This window comes from Neofelis nebulosa, chromosome 4 (assembly GCF_028018385.1).
Source record: "Neofelis nebulosa isolate mNeoNeb1 chromosome 4, mNeoNeb1.pri, whole genome shotgun sequence".
NCBI lineage: Eukaryota > Metazoa > Chordata > Mammalia > Carnivora > Felidae > Neofelis > Neofelis nebulosa.
The window spans coordinates 156,062,594-156,082,770 of record NC_080785.1 but is presented as its reverse complement, the minus strand read 5'-3'; the positions used below and the strand labels follow the sequence as shown (position 1 = coordinate 156,082,770).

At 51.3% G+C, this 20,177-nt stretch overlaps 1 protein-coding gene across 2 annotated transcripts in view; it reads left to right on the top strand.

Moving 5' to 3' along the window:
* Window positions 1-20,177, top strand: part of UPF1 (UPF1 RNA helicase and ATPase) — a 37,459-nt gene that overhangs the window by 11,215 nt on the left and 6,067 nt on the right. Inside the window, exons 2-18 of one of the 2 annotated variants that reach the window (XM_058727360.1) lie at window positions 3,490-3,632; window positions 5,259-5,348; window positions 7,883-8,050; window positions 8,403-8,583; window positions 10,292-10,453; window positions 11,104-11,188; window positions 11,377-11,475; window positions 11,957-12,065; window positions 12,235-12,394; window positions 12,511-12,629; window positions 13,090-13,254; window positions 13,356-13,470; window positions 13,971-14,114; window positions 14,784-14,997; window positions 17,739-17,856; window positions 18,510-18,666; window positions 19,325-19,467. In XM_058727360.1, the coding sequence (XP_058583343.1) occupies window positions 3,490-3,632; window positions 5,259-5,348; window positions 7,883-8,050; window positions 8,403-8,583; window positions 10,292-10,453; window positions 11,104-11,188; window positions 11,377-11,475; window positions 11,957-12,065; window positions 12,235-12,394; window positions 12,511-12,629; window positions 13,090-13,254; window positions 13,356-13,470; window positions 13,971-14,114; window positions 14,784-14,997; window positions 17,739-17,856; window positions 18,510-18,666; window positions 19,325-19,467 (2,372 nt within the window). Of the gene's footprint in view, window positions 1-3,489; window positions 3,633-5,258; window positions 5,349-7,882; window positions 8,051-8,402; window positions 8,584-10,291; window positions 10,454-11,103; window positions 11,222-11,376; window positions 11,476-11,956; window positions 12,066-12,234; window positions 12,395-12,510; window positions 12,630-13,089; window positions 13,255-13,355; window positions 13,471-13,970; window positions 14,115-14,783; window positions 14,998-17,738; window positions 17,857-18,509; window positions 18,667-19,324; window positions 19,468-20,177 lie in introns of both variants that reach the window. The other variant, XM_058727359.1, reaches the window with a different exon arrangement.

Below are 20,177 nucleotides of genomic sequence, written 5' to 3'. Positions count from 1 at the left end.
AAAAGTTTGCCTTCCATAATATTCTCAGAAACCTTGTTACCTTAAATACTTGAGGAACCTGTTTACTGACTTTAAGAGTTTAAATGGGATCACAGATGTCAATTTCTTTCTTTTCTTTTCTTTTCTTTTCTTTTCTTTTCTTTTCTTTTCTTTTCTTTTCTTTTCTTTTCTTTTCTTTTCTTTTTTAATTTTTGAGAGAACATGAGCAGGGGAGGTGCACAGAGAGGGGGACAGAAGATCTGCAGAGGGCTCCATGCTTACAACAGAGAGTCCGATGTGGGGGCTCAAACTCAGGAACCTTGGGATCATAACCTGAACTGCTTTATCAGTTGAGCCACCCAGACACCCCTGCAGATGTCAATTTCTAATTGCTGCCTTCTGCAGCATGAGATGCATACCTCCTTCTCTGCCATAAGATGAAATCCTGGTGCTGTGACCTGGCCACACACTTTCAGAAAACCAACATGTGTTGGGGCGCCTGGGTGGCTCAGTAGGTTAAGCGTCCCGACTTCGGCTCAGGTCATGATCTCGCGGTCCGTGAGTTCGAGCCCTGCGTCGGGCTATGTGCTAACGCTCAGAGCCTGGAGCCTGTTTCAGATTCTGTGTCCCCCTCTCTCTGACCCTCCCCCGTTCATGCTCCCTCCCTCTCTCTCTCTGTCTCAAAAATAAATAAATGTTAAAAAAAAAAAAAAATCTCTTAAAAAGAAAACCAACACGTGCGTGCCTAACACAGTCATACCAGGAGACATTGCGAGCCAGCAGTGCTGGCCCTGGGTGGCAGCCTCACAGTAGCATTGCCACTGCATGTGTCAAGAGAAACATTGCCAAACAGGTGACTTTTTGAAGTGATAGCCAACGATCAGAACTTCAAAGCACCTCAACAAAGAATGTAACAATCTAATTAAAAATGGGCAAAGGACTTCAGTAGACATTTCTCCAAAGAAGATGTATAAATGACCAACAAGCACAAGAAGAGATCCTCAGTTTCATTAGCTAGCATAGAAATGCAAATCAAAGCCACAATGAGATAACTACCTCATATTCATTAAGTTGGTTATTTAAAAAAAAAACCCAGAAGAATGATAATGAGTATCATCGAGGCTATGGAGAAATTGGAACCCTTGTGCACTGTTGGTGGGAATGTAAAATGGCATAGTCTCTGTGGAAAATACTATGCAGTTCCTCAGAAAAGTTAGATATAGAATTACCATAAGATCCAGCAAGTCTGCTTCTTTTGGGGTATATCCCCAAAAGAATTGAAAGCCGGAACTTGATGAGATCGCTGTATACCATGTTCATGGCAGCCAAAAGGTGGAAAAAACCCAAGTGCCCACTGAAGAGTAAACGGGTAAACAAAACGTCTGTCCATACAGTGGAATGTTATTCAGCCTTAAGAAGGGAAATTCTGACACATGCTATAACATGGATAAATCTTGAGGACAGTATGCTATGTGAAATAAGCCAGTCACAAAAAGACAAACACTATGAGACCATTTATATGAGATCTCTAGGGTAGTCAAGTTTTCAGAGAAAGTAGAAACGTGGGTGCCAGGGGCTCAGGGGGGGAATGGAGGGTTGGTAATGGATACAGAGTTTCAGTTTCAGATGAAAAAGTTGTAGAGATGGGTGTTGGTGATGATTGTAGAATAATAGGAATGTATTTAATGCCACTGAGCTGTACACTTAAAAATGGTTACAAGGGGGAGGGGGGTGTCTGGGTGGCTCAGTTGGTTAAGCAATCCAGTTCTTGATTTCGGCTCAGGTCATGATCTCACAGTTCATGAGTTCAAGCCCCGCGGCGGGCTCTTCGCTGACAGTGTGGAGCCCTGGGCAGTGTGGAGTCTCTCTGCCCCTTGCTTGCTCGTGCTTGCTCTCTTTCCCTCCTCCTCCCCCTCCCCCTCCTTCTCTTGCTCAAAAATAAATATTTTTAAAATGGCTACAGTAGTACATTTTATATTATGTGTATTTTACTACAATAAAAAAAAAAGAGAGATCAGGGGTTCACAAAGAAGTGCTTGTGATTGTTACAGTACTGTCTTTGCATTAAAATCCAAATGTTGATTTTGATTTTTTTCTTTGAAAAAAAAAATTTTTTTTTCAAACAAAGCATAGTTTTCTTTCATTTAACTTGGTTGTTGCCTGCCTGAAAAAAGTGCATTAAAGTAGTGGCAGAAGCTGTGAAATGGGGTTCTAATGTGGGCTGAGACCATTATAGACACAGCTGTAGATACCCCCCTACTCACAACCCAAATGCGCCACTGCAGTTTCCAGAATGCCCCCTAGGGGGCAATGCACTTCCTGATTCCCCCGTGTAACTGGGTGTGTGCTGCCCTCTCCCCCCACCCACCCCCACCCCCAGCTCCACATCCCCAAGAGATCTGCTGTCTTTAGAATCTTACAGGTAACTTGGCTGGAGCAGTGGACAGGAAAAGGCCCCGGGGGCACTGCTGGCTTGAGCTCACTGGCCTGAGCTGACCCCACATGGTGTGGCTCTAAGTGGCAAGGGCTTTTTGAGGGAGGGGGGGCCAGTGTCTGATCCTGTCTCACTGCTCAGAGAAATCTGGTGCCTGCCCTGGGGCTTCTGTCATTCATTCCTCCCCGTCCTCATCACTGTTCCGACACTCCTGCTGCCTGACCCAACCTCATGTGGGAGATGTGTCATCTCCTCCTGTTGGGAGGATGGGGAGATGACAAGGACTATTGACTGCTGTCTGAGGTTCCTGGCGGTGGCTTTAGGAATGCCCGTTAATCTCTGGCGAGTTGAATCCATGTGCCTCTGAATGGAAATGTGAGCTCAGTAGAAGTGCCTGTGAAATTCATGGGTTATTGTTAAAAATTGCCTTTTGGTGTGTTTTTGCAGTTGTAACTTATAAAAGGTAATATAAGTAGTAAGATTATAGCCTGAGTTTGGAAGGTCATCCTAACATTGAACTACTAATTCATAAGGAAGAAGGGCTGCCCTCTGGAGAGGGAAACTGGCAGTGGAGGAAGTATGTTGACTAGTGAGAAAACTGCTCTCCCTCATCTCCAGTGGACACAGCCTTTACGTCTGGTGCTTAGGCTTTGGTGGGACCCATCACTCTGCTGGCATTCCAGGCCCTCTGTCCTGACACTGTGCAACTGTCCCCAGAGGGGATTGCCACAACTTTGTAAAAAGTCATCCTGCTCCTTGTGACCCTCAGTCATGGGAACGAAGCGTTTTCCTCAGCATCCAGTTTGCTCATGGCTCCGTGACCAGATGGGATTGGACCTGGATATGCAGGAGGCAGGGTGGATGACCTAGGTCACCAACACCCTGTTTTTGTCCAGATGGGTTTAATAGGGAGAGTGTAAAAAGTCCAGTCAGAAGAAGCTGAACTGTCTTAGGTGGAGAGCAGGCCGGCACTTGTGGGAAGGTCACCACGGCTGCTCGTTTGAGGACAGGTCACGTGCCTGGGCTAAGGCCTGGAAGCTGCAGCCTTGCGTGGTGTTGGTACTGTTCTGCTGTAGGTCGGTGGACCAGAGGGCATTCTGCAGAACGGGGCTGTGGATGACAATGTGGCCAAGACCAGCCAGCTGTTGGCCGAGTTGAACTTTGAAGAAGATGAAGAAGATACCTATTACACGAAGGATCTCCCTGTACATGCCTGCAGGTGAGTGCCGACGGCAGAGTCTCAGACTCATCCCGCAGAGCTTTTTCATTCTGAGTGGGTTTGCTGGCTTTAGAAGCCCATCTAAGCCACTGAACTGTGACATTTGGTATTACGAAATAAGGAGATTCTTCAGATTTGTGTACACATAGTCAGGAGCGGGAGGGTGGGGTCAGCACACTCTGACACCCCTAATTCACCTAGAGGGTAGGGGAAAGACTCTCCTTCTCAGGCCTTGAGGTGGTTGGTTCCTGGTACCTGTTCCGCTCACTCATTCAAAAGAATTCCTCACATTTGGTGAGGATTTAGGTTTAGAGGGTAAACAAACAGCAGCTAAAATTTCTCTTACGAAGAGATGATTGATTGTAGGATACTTTAAAATATCTGCCTCTCTGATGTGTTCAAAATTCCCCCAAAATTGGAGTTGAATAATCAGTGGGTAGACCTGTTTGTTGACCAAATTTGGAATTCTCATCTAGAGCAGGATCCATCTGTTACATTTTGACCCTTAAGCTTGGACTTACTCTTGCTTTGTTACACATACGCAAGAAAATTGAGACCAAAAGAGGTGAAATGATCTTGCTCAGGGCACCCGGCCAGTCAGGGCCACTGTAGACCTGGGCCACGGCTCAGTCTTGCCCACCTCTCGGGCACATTGCCCCCCCAGAGTCTGTGCCCACCACAGGATAGTGCTGCTCTTTTCCCTGCTCTGTGGACAGACTTTTTTTTTTTTTTTTTATAACTATTTTGGCTTTTTGTTTTTAACTTTATTTTGGCTCTTGTTTCCACTCTTGTTTACAAATGTTTTTATGTACGTCTTAGTGATGTGTCAGTGTTCCTGTTGCCTACACATTTGGCAGTGAAGTGGTTCCGGTAAAGCTGCAGGTGGTTAAAGTTTGCACACCCCCTCACCTTCCCAGCTGTCCCCAAGGTGTGGGGTGTTGCAGGGAAGGTTCTTGGCTGACCCACATTCAGTTTGAGACTGAGTCTTGGCTTCATACACACAGAGGACTCTGTGGTGAGCCAGTTTTTGTTTTTGATGTGTTGATTTTCAGAAGAATGAGGCTGGGGGCTCTCCTGAGGTGCTCCTTGCAAGCTTGAGCTCAGTCTGCGCCCTGAGACTCTCTGCTGCTGGGGCTGAGCTGAGCGTTCCCAGGAGCATGGCGCCCTCTGCTGGGATGTGGAGTGCCTTGTGAACGTGGTGTGGTTACAGCTTACTCTTCTGTGTGCCCAGAGCCAGGGATGCTGACTTCCGTTCTTTTAAGTCACAGTTCTGGAAACTTCAGGCCAAAGGGAGTGACAGGGGGTTGCTTTGGGGTGTCAGACCTCCATTGTTGGGCTCACCTGGCACTTTCCACAGTTCTCACCCCTCACCTGGAAGGGGCTTTGCTGTTGTCTAGGGCCTCTCTGAGGAAGCTCCCCAGCACCCTGAACCCTTTCCCTGCATTTGCAGGGTCAAGAAGCCTCTGCAGTTAACTGATTGGATTTTGCTAGTGGGATCGTTGGGTTTGAGTATGTGTTTAATGAAAAATTTAAAAATGTTGTAAGAGGAAAGAATTTTACATCCTGCCAAATTAAAACCAGAGAAAGACCTTCCAGCTTTAACTGTTGATGTTTTGCCTTTTTTAGTTACTGCGGAATACACGATCCTGCTTGCGTGGTTTACTGTAATACCAGCAAGAAGTGGTTCTGTAATGGACGTGGAAATACTTCTGGCAGGTAGATAATCAAACCGCGCATGTGTCTTTAATCAGTGCTGTGCTCAGATTTGTGTGTAAATTATGGAAATGTTGAAGCAAAAGCACAATATAAAATCACGCTAACAAACCTGGTTTTTTCCCTCCTCTGTGACTGGTTTAACTTGAAACAGATGGTGGTGTGTGAATGCCTTAATGTATTTACCCTTGATTTATTCTCTGTGGTTCTTTTTATTATGCAAGTAGGGTTGGCTTAATTCTCGTTCCCAGTTTTTATTTATATTTTTCTGCAAGATGAGCTCCTGGCACGCCCGTTTGTCTTCATTACTGGGTGCCTGGGGAGGATGTTCCCAAGACAGTAATGGGCATCCATGGGAGCCGCTTCCTGAGAAGGCTCCCTCTGGCCTTAGCTCATCGGAGCAGTCCTGAGGCTAATACGGGCCAGATCCTGAATCATCGGATTAAATTAAGTTCACTTGACCGTCGTCTCTGGGCTTCCCTTCCTGCTGTTGATCAGCAGCAGCTGTGACTGGGTCTCTTGTATTTGGGGTGAGACCAGTTTTGTGCTGGTGCTTGGATTCCAGGGAGAGTCCAGTCTGTTTGTCTAGTTCTAGTGATGGGACTCCTTGGTCCCTACCACCAGTGAGGGTCCAGTCCTAGTGGCTTCTCCAGAGGCTGCCATCATGTGTGATAGCTCACTCCTCTGTCGTAGAGAAGCAGAGCAGAGTCTTGTGGGAAATGGCGCCTGGTCTTCGGCAAGAAAGCAGCATTTTCTGGGGTTCGTGTTTTAGAGACATAAAGTGGCGAAACCCCATAGGAAAGTTTATTTGCGCAGAGCCCCCACTCTTCCTGTGTCTTCAGCAGCTGTAGGCCAGGCCTCACCATCTCGTACTGCCTGAGGACAGTGGACAGATCTCGTGTCATCTTAGAGTGAGCAGTGCGAACTGTGAGCTTCTGAGTGAGGCAAGAAAGGGGGCTGATGCTTAATTTTTTAAAAAATGTTCCATTTATTTTGAGAGAGTGAGCACAAGGGGGGGGGGAGGGAGGGAGGGAGGGAGGGAGAGAGAGTGAGAGAGAGAGAGAGAGAGAGAGAGAGAGAGAGAGAGAGAATATGAATATCAAGCAGGCTCCATGCTGTCAACACAGAGCCCTTACTCAGGGCTCCATATCACAAACCGTGAGATCATAACCTGAGCTGAATCAAGAATCAGATGCTTAAGCACCTGAGCCCCCCAGGCGTCTCATGGTATTTAATTTTAAAGGTTTGAAAGGAAAAGCATCTTCAGGGTAACCAGTATCATGTCCCATTTTCAGAATGTTCTGGGTAATTTCAGCATTACTGTGATTGCATTAGTTCCTCTCCTGCAGGAAAAGCAATTAAATAAAACTTAGCTGGCAACCCCAGCTTCCGGTCAGCAGAGCCAAGATCAGGGAAGTGAGTGAAAGGCCTCTAAGAGAAAACAGACTCTGTCAGCCAGCACTGCATGTTTGCATGAGGCCAGATTATAAAGATAATGGGGCAGCCACTGCCTTCAGGGAGCTTCCAGTGTAGGTGGGGTGAGGTGGGTGCAGAAAAGACAGAGGAAATCAGAGTCTGGTAAAATGCCCAGTTGTGTGTGACAGCTTCAGAAAAGTGGATGCTGAGAGCGGTGACGGTTGGTTGGATAATCTGACTAGCTTCATGGGTCCAGAGAGGGTTAGGATGTCAGCTGAAGCTTGCAACAGAAGGGGTTTCCCCGGAGGTGAAGGGAGGGCGGCAGCAGCAAGGCAGGCTGGAAGCCCAGCAGGCGTGCTCAGTGCTCAGTGTCTGACAGGCGTTCAGGTAGCTGGGAGAGCCCAAGGCAGAGCCAAGCACCACTTGTTGGACCCCAAGCAAGGCTGACTTGTCTTAGGGTGGAGTTTGCAAGCCCTGGGTGTAAGCGAGCTCTGTCCCGGAAATGGGAAGGCCACGCGGCAGTAAGGAAAGAGCGAGACAAGCCGGTTTCAGATAGTTCAGAGTTCAGAGACGGCCCTGTGCTTCCTGAGAGTAGCCCTGGGCCCTGCTGCTCCATGTTTTTTACTGTCCTCAGGTTTCTAATATGTTTGGTTATCGAGTTTCCCGGCCTGCAGCAAATTAGGAGGGGCTGTTGCTCCTGGAAGCAGGCACAGTGGCCAGAAGAGGCTACACCGAGAAAGAAGCCTCTCCAAACAGAGAGGAGCGGTGGAAGGGGCAAAACCTCCTGCTTCTCCGGGACAGCAGTCTTGGCCTCAGTGATATGTTCAGTCAGGCCCCATACGTAGGATTTCAAGCAGAAACTAAAAAAAAGAAGCAGGAACTATGTGAAACGTGTTAGGAAAGTTTTCCTTAAAGGCTGTTCAAGTCGGATTGATTTTTACGCTCAGTGGGGAGCCAGTTCAAGGGCGGGCTGGTCCCCTGGGATGCCAGATGGATGAGGTGTGACCGCCCCTGCTAATGGACTGTGAACGGTACCGGAACTTTTAACGGGGGGCTTGAAAATTGGAAGTGGTGAAAAGCCAAACTTTGGGTGTTAACTATTTATCATTTCCTGGTTTCAGCCACATTGTAAATCACCTCGTGAGGGCAAAATGCAAAGAGGTGACTCTGCACAAGGATGGGCCCCTGGGGGAGACAGTTCTGGAGTGTTACAACTGTGGCTGCCGCAATGTCTTCCTCCTCGGCTTCATCCCTGCCAAAGCGGACTCCGTAGTGGTGCTCCTGTGCAGGTGAGGGCGGGGCCCTGATTTGGAGGGGGCGGGGCATTCGGCGCCAGCCGGCCCTATTCTGCCCAAGGGAGAGGTGTGAGCACATTTGCGGGGGAGGGGCTAGTCAGAACTGAGTATGTTGAGGAACTCTTCTGGGGCGGGTTCTGGTTAAGTCATGAAAACACTTGTGTAAAAGCGGTGTTCTAAGAGTTCAGAGCTCAAGTGCATGGGGAGAGGCAATGTATTATTAACAATTTAAAGGTAATGTGATCACATAATAAAACGTAGGGAACATCATTTTGGGGTGAAAAGTAAGCCTTGGGGGCAGAGGTCATCCTCACCTGGGCTCTCCCTGCCCACGGTGTTTCTGTAGGCAGCCCTGCGCCAGTCAGAGCAGCCTCAAGGACATCAACTGGGACAGCTCCCAGTGGCAGCCCCTGATCCAGGACCGCTGCTTCCTCTCTTGGCTGGTCAAGATCCCTTCTGAGCAGGAGCAGCTGCGGGCCCGGCAGATCACTGCTCAGCAGATCAACAAGCTGGAGGAGCTCTGGAAGGTAAGGGCCTGCTGAGAATGCAAATCTGCCTCAGCACATTTCTGGTCCAGGGGGAGCTGCTGGGAGTGTGTTCAAAACAGGAGATTCTGGAAGGAGCTCAGGAGAGACTGCCCTGTGTACTTGAGTGGCCCCTTGGTAGAAGCCCATGGCCACCTCCTGCCAGGCCTGTGGGGAAGGACAGCTCCGGTTGTTGGAATTTCTCTCTTGTTGCAGAGGGAAAGAGGGTGGGAGAGGGTGAGGGTGGGTAGTGGGAGGGAGGAGGACCAGAACTGTCTGTGGATGGACCTGCTGGGAGGACCCTGGGCCTGGGGAAACAGGACTGTGAGGATGCTGTACAACCCCGTGGGGCCTGTGATGTGTCAGCCAGGGTGACACCAGGCCAGGGGTGAATGTTCAGGGGGAAAGTCCAGGTCACACAGGTCAGAGAGGCAGGGCCTATGGCAGCTGGTGGAGTGAAGGGGAGGGGCTTCCATACTGCCTGGTGGGGTGCCTGCCCCGCCCAACAGATCTCCTTCCCAAGGGAAGCCCTTCTCTGCTTCTGGCAGCTTTTATGATAAAATTTCAGTAACTGGGCTAGAAATTTTAATTAGGTACCTGTATAATCTGAAAATTTTTTTTAATGTTTATTTAGTTTTGAGAGAGAAAGAGAGAGCGTGAGTGGCAGAGGGGCAGAGAGAAAGGGAGACACAGAATCTGAAGCAGGCTCCAGGCTCTGAGCTGCCAGCACAGAGCCCGATGTGGGGCTCGAACTCACAAACTGGAAGATCATGACCTGAGGCGAAGTCGGACACTCCACTGACTGAGCCACCCAGGAGCCCATATATAATCCAAAATCTTTTTCTTTTTTCAATGTTTTTTTATTTGTTTTTATGAGGGGAGGGAGGGGCAGAGAGAGGGGGAGACAGATGGTCCGAAGCAGGCTCTGCACTGACAGCACAGAGCCCGATGCGGGGCTCAAACTCATGAACCATGAGATCATGACATGAGCTGAAGTCGAACACTTAACTGACTGAGCCGCCCAGGTGCCCCTAATCCGAAATCTTAAATGTGAATTTATTTTTGAGTGCAAGTCAGAATATTTGTGCAGTGTCATCTAGTAGGGTACCTTTCTGCTTCGATTTTCAGATTGCCAGATTTATAAACGTTTCCTGTTTATATCCCCACAGCCCAGATACTGTTCTGTCCCGGCCAGGGAAGAGTGTGTCACCCCTGTCGGTGCAGCACAGGGTCAGAAAGAATGGGGGGGGGGTGCTCCACTTTTGTTTACACACCCAGGGAACTAGTGGTCTTTCTTGTACCCCAAAAGAAGTATTTTCTCTCCTAGTTCAGGGGCTAGGCATTGGTTGGAGGATGCGGCCATTTGATGGTATAGGTGCGTCAGGCTGTGTACTTGGGGTGTCATTGCCAATATTCGCCCTGCTGGTGTAGCCCTGGGCAGAGGAGGGTTAGGAGCAATGGCTGAAGTTTGAGCAAAGACCCGGGCCAGCGTCTGCCTCCCTGTGCCACATACACTTCCTCATACGAGGGCTCTCCTTGTGGGGTGGACACCACTGACTACTGGTGCCCTTCTCTGTGTCAGGCCAACGTCGACTCATTCTGAGAGGTGATGGATATGCTCTGTTCTTCCGGTGACTAGTGAGCTCGTGTGTAGTTCCTGTCGTATGTCGGTGAAAATGGGCAAGAACATGGTGTGGCGCTTGTGTTGTAGGAAAATCCTTCTGCCACCTTGGAGGATCTGGAGAAGCCCGGTGTGGATGAGGAGCCGCAGCACGTCCTCTTGCGGTATGAGGACGCCTACCAGTACCAGAACATATTCGGTCCTCTGGTCAAGCTGGAGGCCGACTACGATAAGAAACTGAAAGAGTCCCAGGTGATGTGTGTGCAGGAGGGTTTCGGTCGTTTTAACACAGCGTCTCTCCTAAGGTCTGGGGAGGGCAGTTTCCTCTGCAAACTGCGGACGCTGACGCGGGCTGAGGCACAGTGCCCTGAGAGACAGAACGGTGGATTGAGGGCAGGCGAGGGCGTGACCCTCGGGCTGACGCCCGGTCACTCTGAGCTAAACACCGGCCTGAGTGTTTTCTGATTTAAAATCCAACAAAAATCCCTCACAGTTGGGTTTGCAGCCTTTGCCCACAGCTACAAGAGTTGGACCCGAGGAGCCATGGCACGCTGAGGGCGCTCCTCATACCAGTTCCACGAAGAACACATAGGAAGTGGGAGCTCCGAGGATCAGCTGTCAGCCTCCTCCTCCCTCTGCAGTTCACAGAGAAGCCGCCTCCAAGAGCAGACATCGTGTGGGGGTCTCCTGGTCAACTTGAGTGGGTTCTGGGGGTCCTAATGGCTTCTCTTCTGGATATGCCCTTGTCGGTGTTTCAGGCTGTTGGGTGCTGCTCACTGTACCCCGACGTCATGGCTCGTAAGGTTGCCATAGGGCACACACCTGTGGAAACCCAGACACGAGGAGTCCAGGCCTGTGTCTGTGTCTCAGGCTAACAGGGGTCTTATCTTTCATGTGCTCAGACTCAAGATAACATCACGGTCAGGTGGGACCTGGGCCTTAACAAGAAGAGAATCGCCTACTTCACTTTGCCCAAGACTGACTCTGGTAATGAGGATTTAGTCATAATTTGGTTAAGAGGTGATTTTAAGTTTTAAAATATTTGTGACCATAAGTAGCATAAAATTCCTAGTTTCTCCCTTGTAAAGTGTCCCTTAATTTGTTTAAACTCTTCATGGTGGCAGCCTCGGCACATGTTGAAAACGCTAACTTTCTTGTTGTCTTTTTTCTGGAAGACATGCGGCTCATGCAGGGAGATGAGATATGCCTGAGATACAAAGGGGATCTGGCACCCCTGTGGAAAGGGATCGGCCACGTCATCAAGGTCCCTGATAGTATCCTTCGAGTAGAGAAAGGCGAGCTTGTCCTGAGCGCCGCAGATGGAAGAAGAGGCGTCTTGGGCGGCCATGGCTGGAGGTGCCCCTTTGAGGGGAGTTTGCCGCTGAGCCCTTTCTTCAGTTGTGCTGAGGGCGTGCGGTCTGTTTCAGACCGGTCAAAGAGCGGCTTTGCCTGAGGCCAGGGTGCTCCCAGCTCTGCACCCCGGGGCTCTGTGGAAGTTCCTTCAGAAGCCCGGCAGGGGTGGGGCCGGGGTGGGGCCGCTCCGTGCCTGCACTGCCCCAGTGCGCCCAGGGAGGGTGCGGGAGCTGGCTGTAGTGAGCCACACACAGCGCCGTCTGTCCCTGAGCGCCTGGGGCAGGCTGGCCTTCTCTGTTTGGCGCAGAGGAGGGGGCTCTCTCCTCAGTAGCCTAATGAAAAGTCTCCTCAGAAAGGTAAACCCGGCTTTTGACAAAGATGAAACTTAACTCAGTGGCCCAGATTATGGCGATGAGATCGCCATTGAGCTGCGGAGCAGTGTGGGCGCCCCTGTGGAGGTGACTCACAACTTCCAGGTGGATTTCGTGTGGAAGTCAACCTCATTTGATAGGTATGTCCACCTTGCCCCCTGCGGGCGCACCTGCCACCTGCTGTGCAGTCAGTCACTTGTTGTTGGCGCAGGCACTGCCTTCAGCACCTGGATGATCCTCTGCATCCCAGAGGGCAAGACTTCACCCGTCTGGGTCGTGCGTGTTGCTGACCCTGAGCTTTCCTTCCAGGATGCAGAGTGCTTTGAAAACGTTTGCTGTGGATGAGACCTCCGTGTCAGGCTACATCTACCACAAACTGCTCGGCCACGAGGTGGAGGATGTGATCATCAAGTGCCAGCTGCCGAAACGCTTCACGGCACAGGGGCTCCCAGACCTCAACCACTCTCAGGTTCTCACTTTTTCAGGGGGGTGGAAGGGGCCTGGCCTGGCCGGCAGAGCCTGCCGGGTGGGTGGCCCTCCACTCGGCGGGGGCGGCTGCAGCCCAAAAACTGCTTGTGTCTGAAGGTTTACGCTGTGAAGACTGTGCTGCAGAGACCACTGAGCCTGATTCAGGGGCCACCGGGCACGGGGAAGACCGTGACCTCTGCCACCATCGTCTACCACCTGGCTCGGCAGGGCAACGGGTAGGGCTCAGCACGGCCCGAGGTGGAAAGAGGGAGGCCTGTCTGCTAGGCTGCCCGGGGGCTATTTTTTGTATTATTTGTTTGAGGTCTGGCCTTTATGGTTGCTTTTAACAAGAAAGCCTGCTGCTCTGGTAAAGGCGGTGGATGGGTTGACGTACCCTGAGTTTTGTGCCCGTGTGCTTCGAGGGGCTTTGAAAGTCTTTACGGTGCAGACGGGAGGGTGAGGATGCGGGACCCAGTAGCACTGCTGCGCGAGAGAAGTGTAGAAACCAGGTGGGTACAGGACGCTCCACAGACTGGTCGGGTTTTATAGCTCCTTCAGCTTTGTTCACTCCTGGCGTTAGTCTTAGATTGCGAGCGGGTTCCACTACCTGTGATTCAGAAGGCCAGTGCTGGCAGTTGGCGTTGCCTGAATTTCCCCTGGGCGAGTCCTGAGACGTCTGTTCACGTTGTGTTGAAGGCCTGTGCTCGTCTGTGCTCCGAGTAACATAGCTGTGGATCAGCTGACTGAGAAGATCCACCAGACTGGGCTGAAAGTCGTGCGGCTCTGCGCGAAGAGCCGTGAGGCCATTGATTCCCCGGTGTCATTCCTGGCCCTGCACAACCAGATCAGGAACATGGATAGGTGGGTGTTGAGCCGCCTGCCTCGAGCGCGGTGCTTCTGCCGCGGGCGGGCCCTGGCAGCGCCTGCCTCCTGTGCCCGCTCACGGGTTGCTGTGCCTCCAGCATGCCGGAGCTACAGAAGCTGCAGCAGCTGAAGGACGAGACTGGGGAGCTGTCCTCTGCCGACGAGAAGCGGTACCGGGCCCTGAAGCGCACCGCCGAGCGGGAGCTGCTCATGGTGAGCTCTTACCTATGGGGTGGTGTCGCGTTCGGTTTGGCTGTGGGAACTGTTTGAGTTTGCCAAGCGTAGGATGGCATCTCTAGGTCAAGTTGTTTGTGGGTTGTTTTTTTTTTTTTTTTTTTTGCTTTTGAGAGAGAACTTCCATACCTCCCGTATTTACCTTCACTGTGGTTGTGCACCTTGGCCGGGAGGTGGGTCTGCAACATTCTCCTGCTGTTTTTTAACAAACTAAGGTTTCCCTGGCTCTGCATTGCCTCTCAGAGGCTGTCTTGAGGCACAGAACCATTTCTGTGCTGAGGGGTTATTCTGATGAAGTTCACCAACTTAGGATCTCAAAAGTTAGTGTCCCTGCATCCTAGACCTAGAGATTGTTTGGGTGGGACAGCCTGTGGCCATAGGTGTCAGGGTTGGGGGGTGGTCCGTGTCCTGTCCCTTCTGCCCTTTGGGGCCTGGCAACATTTACCATGCCCTGAGGCCTCGCCTGCTCTCGTTTCCAGAATGCAGATGTCATCTGCTGCACGTGTGTGGGTGCAGGGGACCCGAGGCTCGCCAAGATGCAGTTCCGCTCCATCTTAATTGACGAGAGCACCCAGGCCACCGAACCAGAGTGCATGGTCCCTGTGGTTCTTGGCGCCAAGCAGGTGGGCCATGTCACGTTGGCTGTAGTCCTGTTTGAAAACCAGTGGGTATTCTCTTGTTCGGTTTCATGTAGATTTCAGTGCTGGAGGTTTATTTTTGGTAATGCTCTGTAATGCCATATGATGTCCTGGCAGAGCAGAGGGATGCATGGAGGGTCCGCTGAGGGGTTCTTGGAAAGATGGGTGACACAGAGAGCTCTTTGGGTCCAAGTGCATGTCTGTGTGTCTCATATACAGGTCTCCCCCACCGTCCAAGAGTAAAGAATTCCCTTGAAGCCTCTCATAAGCCAAAATGGGATAGAGTGAAGAACATGCCCGCTTTCCAAAAATTCGCATTACACCATTCTGCTTTTACAAAAGGCCTGTGTTAGTTCCTGTTTTTGACAACCAAAATAAATTGGCAGAGGATTTGTGCTTTTACGGAAAAAGCCATTACCATACTAACGTGGTCTTTTGTGAAAGAGAGGTGGCATAACACGAACCTTTTTGGGAAAGCCTGGATACCCGTATGTGGCGGCAGGTTTTCTGGCGCCTGGCCCGATGGTACTGCTTGAATTCGCGCGGCTGGGTGGTTGTGTCTCAGGGCCCCTCAGGGCCCCTTAGTACCCCGTGAGTGGGTGTCTAGGCGGTTTCGTACTTGAGCTCCTCACCTGTGTGGGCTTCTCGCCACAGCTCATCCTCGTGGGCGACCACTGCCAGCTGGGCCCTGTGGTGATGTGCAAGAAGGCCGCCAAGGCTGGACTGTCCCAGTCGCTCTTCGAGCGCCTGGTAGTGCTGGGCATCCGTCCCATCCGCCTCCAGGTCCAGTATCGGATGCACCCAGCGCTCAGTGCCTTCCCGTCCAACATCTTCTACGAGGGCTCTCTTCAGAACGGCGTCACCGCAGGTAGTGCTCGGCCCACAGTGGGGTCTGGGGTGACGAGACCTGTTGTCACTGCCTGCCCGGCCTTATGTGCTGATCGCTTGTGTGTAGGGGGCACCTCAGAGAGGCACAGTGGTCAGAGGGACAGGATGTCGTCCACTCTGGAGTATGGGATGTCCTTGGGGTGTGGGCGGGGGGAGCTCATGTCCTTGCAGAATGCAGTCACTGTCTGAGAGTTCACACCCGGGGGCTTATCACACAGCAGGCAGAAGAGGAGATGGCAGAGCCGACGGCCCCTCTAACTCCTTGCCCTGTTGAGCTTCTCAAAGCCCAGGCCCCAGGAGCTCACGGCACTGAAGTCCGAACTACTCTCATAGTAACACCGAGGCGTCACGTGCCCTTTTACCGCGCTGACACTGGTGCCGAGGGTGCAGGAGCAACCCTGGAGGGCTGGCCGGTGCCTCAGCCTGAGTGGGGACAGTGCTGCCAGCCAGCCTGTGGCTTCAAGGAAAACAGTTGACAGTATTTACCACCAGTGATAAAACCTGAGGGTTCAAATGAAAATCAGAGTTTTGGAAATCTCCTGTCCTTGTCCTGAGCTGACCAAGTCTTCTCAATGCTGAGAAGCTTTTCTGATGAGATCTGTGGTGGTGACAAATGTCTGTGAAGACTGTAAATCTTTAGGAGCTCTGCTTGACTTGGTGAGCAAGTACTTCCCATTTGACAGCCAGCAGGGGTGTTACAAAGTCAAAGGCCATCCTGAGGGCACGGCGGAGGAGAAAGGCTCTCTTGTCACCATTCTGCAGGGTTAACCTCCTGTCCAGCTTTGGTGTGGAATCTTGCAGAACTCCACAGTTGTGGAGAAAGTTCTGAGACACTCTTCCCTTTCCCAGCTGCATGCATCTGTGAGGCCTGATCGCCCTACTGCAAGGGCTCACGGGAGACTGAGTACGGAAGCAGAGTCCGCTGAATTGTGAACTGAGTAGCAAAACCTCAGAGATAATATTAGCAGGACATACTACTTTTCTTTTTTTTTTTTTTTTGTTTTTTGACATACTACTTTTCGTTAAAAATATTTTTGCTAATGTGTTTAAAGGAATTTGTATTTTATATTTCTAGGTTTCAAAATACAGTAAATGTCAGTAGATACAACCCATGGAATTGGGAGCTGTTTGCATTCCTCACCTTTTCAGAATGTAAACGGGCCCTGAGACTGGCGTTCTTAATGTCTGGTTAATGCTGCAGCCTGCCGTGTCGGCCTTGTCTGGCCTGCTATGTGGGTGAGGTGGAGGCTGAAAGCGCACGCCTGACCAGGGCCGTGCAGCCACTGCACAGTACAGCCCTGGGAGTTGATGGTGCTGTTATTACTACCGTCACCGTGAGACTTAGAACATCACTGGTCCATTGGGTGGTGGGGCTAGGAAAGGCCAGGCCAAATGGAGCTTGTTTGCAATTTGACAGTAGCTGGGAGAGCCATCACTTAGCTCTCATTCAGGCCCTTGCCGGCCCTGCTCTGCCTCCTTCCGTGGCATTGGCTTTGTGGGGTAGAGGGAGTAGGAGTGGTGGTTCCCTGCTGTGTCCTCTGTGCCCAGCACGTAGTCAGCACCCAGTAAAGCTCATGTTTTTAACTTCATTGAAGTGTAAAGAAGTGCCCAAATCCTAAGTGCCTAGCTTAGCGAGTTTCCCCTGAGTGAACACTCTTGTATGATTAGCTTCTGAACCCAAAACACAACCTGACCATCTTCCAGGAGCCCCGTTGGGCCCTGAGGTGATCCCTGTCCAGGGCAGTGCTGGCACCAGCCCAGACCCGTTCTTGGAGTGGCCTGACATCAGCTGTGGCAGGAGCATTTGCACTAAGACTGGCAGGCGCTATAGAGCGGCCCCTGCCCCCACCACCCTCGGTGGTTAAATGCTTGCCAGCAGCCCCTGGGCTAATGAGCCACCAAGCTAGCCAATTGGCTCCTGGATGTGATCTCTTTCTCAGCTTGACACAAAGGGGGTCATTGATCTTAGGCTGTTTGGATGCAAAAGTAACATTTTTCTCATGCTGATCTGTTGATTAGATGCAGCTCCAAAGTTCCCAAAGGGATGGGTGGGGTATATGAACGGACAAGCCAGTTTTTAAGATTAAAAGGAAATGTTTAGGACCCAGAATGGCCAAGGTGAACGTGAAGACCACAGTGAAGGCGCTGGCTTAACACTATCAGATGTCACAAGTTACTGCAGAACTGCAGTTGCCAGGATACTGTGGACATAGTGCCCAAGACAGAGTCTGGGGGCAGACTCACCCATCATAGACCTTGATCTGGGACGGGACGAGGTGGACTCCACCGTGTCATCCACAGAGGCCCATTGTTGTAGGGGCTTATGAATCCTTTAAGGCACTGCAGTGAAGCTTCCAGATGAAAATAATATTTTTGTGGCCCTGAAGTAGGCAGAGGTTTCTTAAACAGGCCACAGAAAGCACCAACCAGTGAGATCTGTTCAGTGGGTAAGCTGGCTTTGTGCATCAGGCAGCTGGGTGTTGGTATGCACGGCTTCACTGCATCCTGGGTGTTTGGGGGCAGTGGACCCGACCCACTCTGATGGCCTCCCCAGGGTCCCACGGACCAGGAGCTCCTGCCCGGGGCTGCTGCTTCCTGCTCCATCATGTACCTCTGACTGTGCTGTCACGGTCTCTGCGTTGCTCCATTTGTGCTCAGTCCAGATTGGCTGTGGCTTTTTTCTCTAACGTGAAGTGTTGCCTCTTCCCTCCCTGATGACAGCGGATCGAGTGAAGAAGGGGTTTGACTTCCAGTGGCCCCAACCTGATAAGCCAATGTTCTTCTACGTGACCCAGGGCCAAGAGGAGATCGCCAGCTCAGGCACCTCCTACCTTAACAGGTAAGCAGACTCAACTGTGGCGTTTACAAGCTTCGTTGGTAGCTTGGCACGTGGCCACTCACCACTTGCTAACGTGTTCATTTCTTAACCCAGTGCCAAAACTTGCCCTTGCCTTCCTTGTCCTCATTCTGTTTGGACACCTACACCAACATCTTATTTCCATCTTGCACTTCCAGTATGTATTTTTTCTATTGAGCAGATCTTCCTTTCTTTCTTTTAAAGAATTGTATAATTTTATTTTTTATCACCTCTCGGCCTTTTGGCTAAGATCGAGCGTAATTTCATTTTTTAACATCTGTTTATTTTGAAAGAGAGTGTGCACAAACAGGGGAGGGGCAGAGAGAGAGGAGAGAAAGAATCTGCACTTTTCACGCAGAGCCCTACAAGGGGCTCGATCCCACAAACTGAGACCGTGACCTGGGCGGAAATTAAGAGTCGGGTGCTTGACCGAGCCACCCAGCCACCCCTGTTGAGCCAGTATTTCTAAGCCCACGTGTGAGCCTTTTCTCTCCCCTTGTGACTCCCTTGGTAAATGATGTGCGCCGGACAGGGCCTTCACGGGGCCACCCTGGAGGTGGGACTTGTCCCCATACCTCCCACAGCCTCAGGAGCCCACCGGTACAGCCCAGGAACTGAAAGGCTAATTTTCGTAGGACGGAAGCCGCAAATGTGGAGAAGATCACCACGAAGCTGCTAAAGGCGGGTGCCAAGCCTGACCAGATCGGCATCATCACACCCTATGAGGGCCAGCGCTCCTACCTGGTGCAGTACATGCAGTTCAGCGGCTCCTTGCACACCAAGCTCTACCAGGTGCACACCCGATCGGGTCTGTTGGGCCCCCACGTAGGAGCTGACCTTGACCTGATCTCCCGGCCCGGGCGTCTGAACTGGCATAGTTTTGTGAAGGCGCCAGGTTCCCTCAGGTTATTCTCAGGATAGTTTTCAGAGCAAAACTTCAAATAATCCCAGGTTGAACACTGTAGCGTAGTTGTTAGCATTAGCCTTACAGTGGATATTCCGTAGTCGTGAAAACGCTGTTCACTGTTGTGTCAGCTCCTGGATAAAGCCTCCAGAATACAGGACAAGATAATTATTTCTCTGTGTGGAAGTGAACTAAAATGCAAAGTAAGACAAGCGGTCTCTCTTCTGTTAACTTGGGTACAGTCTAACGTTTTTTGTGATAGGCGTGTATGCTTTCATTATTGGGAAACAAATTGCCAAGGTTAAAAAGACAACCAAAGCACAGGAAGGCTAGGAGAGTGGGGCTGGGGACTGGGAAGGCCCAGTGGGAGCAGGCCTAGCCAAAGGGGCCCCCTCCTCGCTCCCCAGAGGTGCACTGAGCAGGGGGCTCTGCAGGCTTTGGGTCCCAGGCTTACTGGTGGGATGGGACGGTGCGTCTCAACACAGTTCACACAGTCTGAGGGTCCTTGAAGGCAGCCAACTGACTATGACCATGTGTCCCTTGTAGGAGGTGGAGATTGCCAGTGTGGACGCGTTCCAGGGACGAGAGAAGGACTTCATCATCCTTTCCTGTGTGCGAGCCAACGAGCACCAAGGCATTGGGTTTTTAAACGACCCCAGGCGGCTTAATGTGGCTCTGACCAGAGCAAGGTATGGAGGACTAAGTCCCCTTGGACCCCTTGCCAGTGGTCGGGTGCCTCGTTCCTGCCATGGGAGTTCTTCAGATGGACTTTTCCCTTGGAATCTGGAGCTGGGAGGGTCCACCCGAGAGCTGATCCTTGCCTGGTCGTCCTCTTCCTGTGACTAGTCCTCACATCACACCCTTACAGGGCGGGGTGGGGCTTCAGCAGCCTGAGGTCAGAGCACTCACAAGCAGCCATCTAGAAAGAATGCCTCCCTGCAAGACACTTTCGTTTATTGTCCTGTTGGGTTTCTGTGGCCTCAGTTTTGTGGGACGTGTCATCTCGGCCCTTTTGACCTAAGATCAAAACGCAGTAGCATGGGTTGTGTCCCTGTAGAGACTTTTAATCCATGAAATCTAATCTTTTGGTCCTGGAGTGTAACCTTTTTTGAAACAGTGATGATAGCAGAGGGCACCCAGAGAATTAGGTGGCCTCCTGTGTCACCCTTGAGTAAAACCAGACCACAGCTGCCCTCATACGTTGGTTCCTTCCCCTGTCAGGCGGGGTATCTTGGTTTTTGTCTGTCACCCCCCTCCCCCCTTCTAAGGTGCTCTCGTTTGGTGGCCAACAGTGGGGGTCCAAGTTCAACTTGGGGGTCTTGCCACGGCTAGGTGAGGGTGAGCATCTGCCAGAAGCCAGGCCCTGGCTTGGGTGTTGAGTTCCATGCCCCAGCTTGTC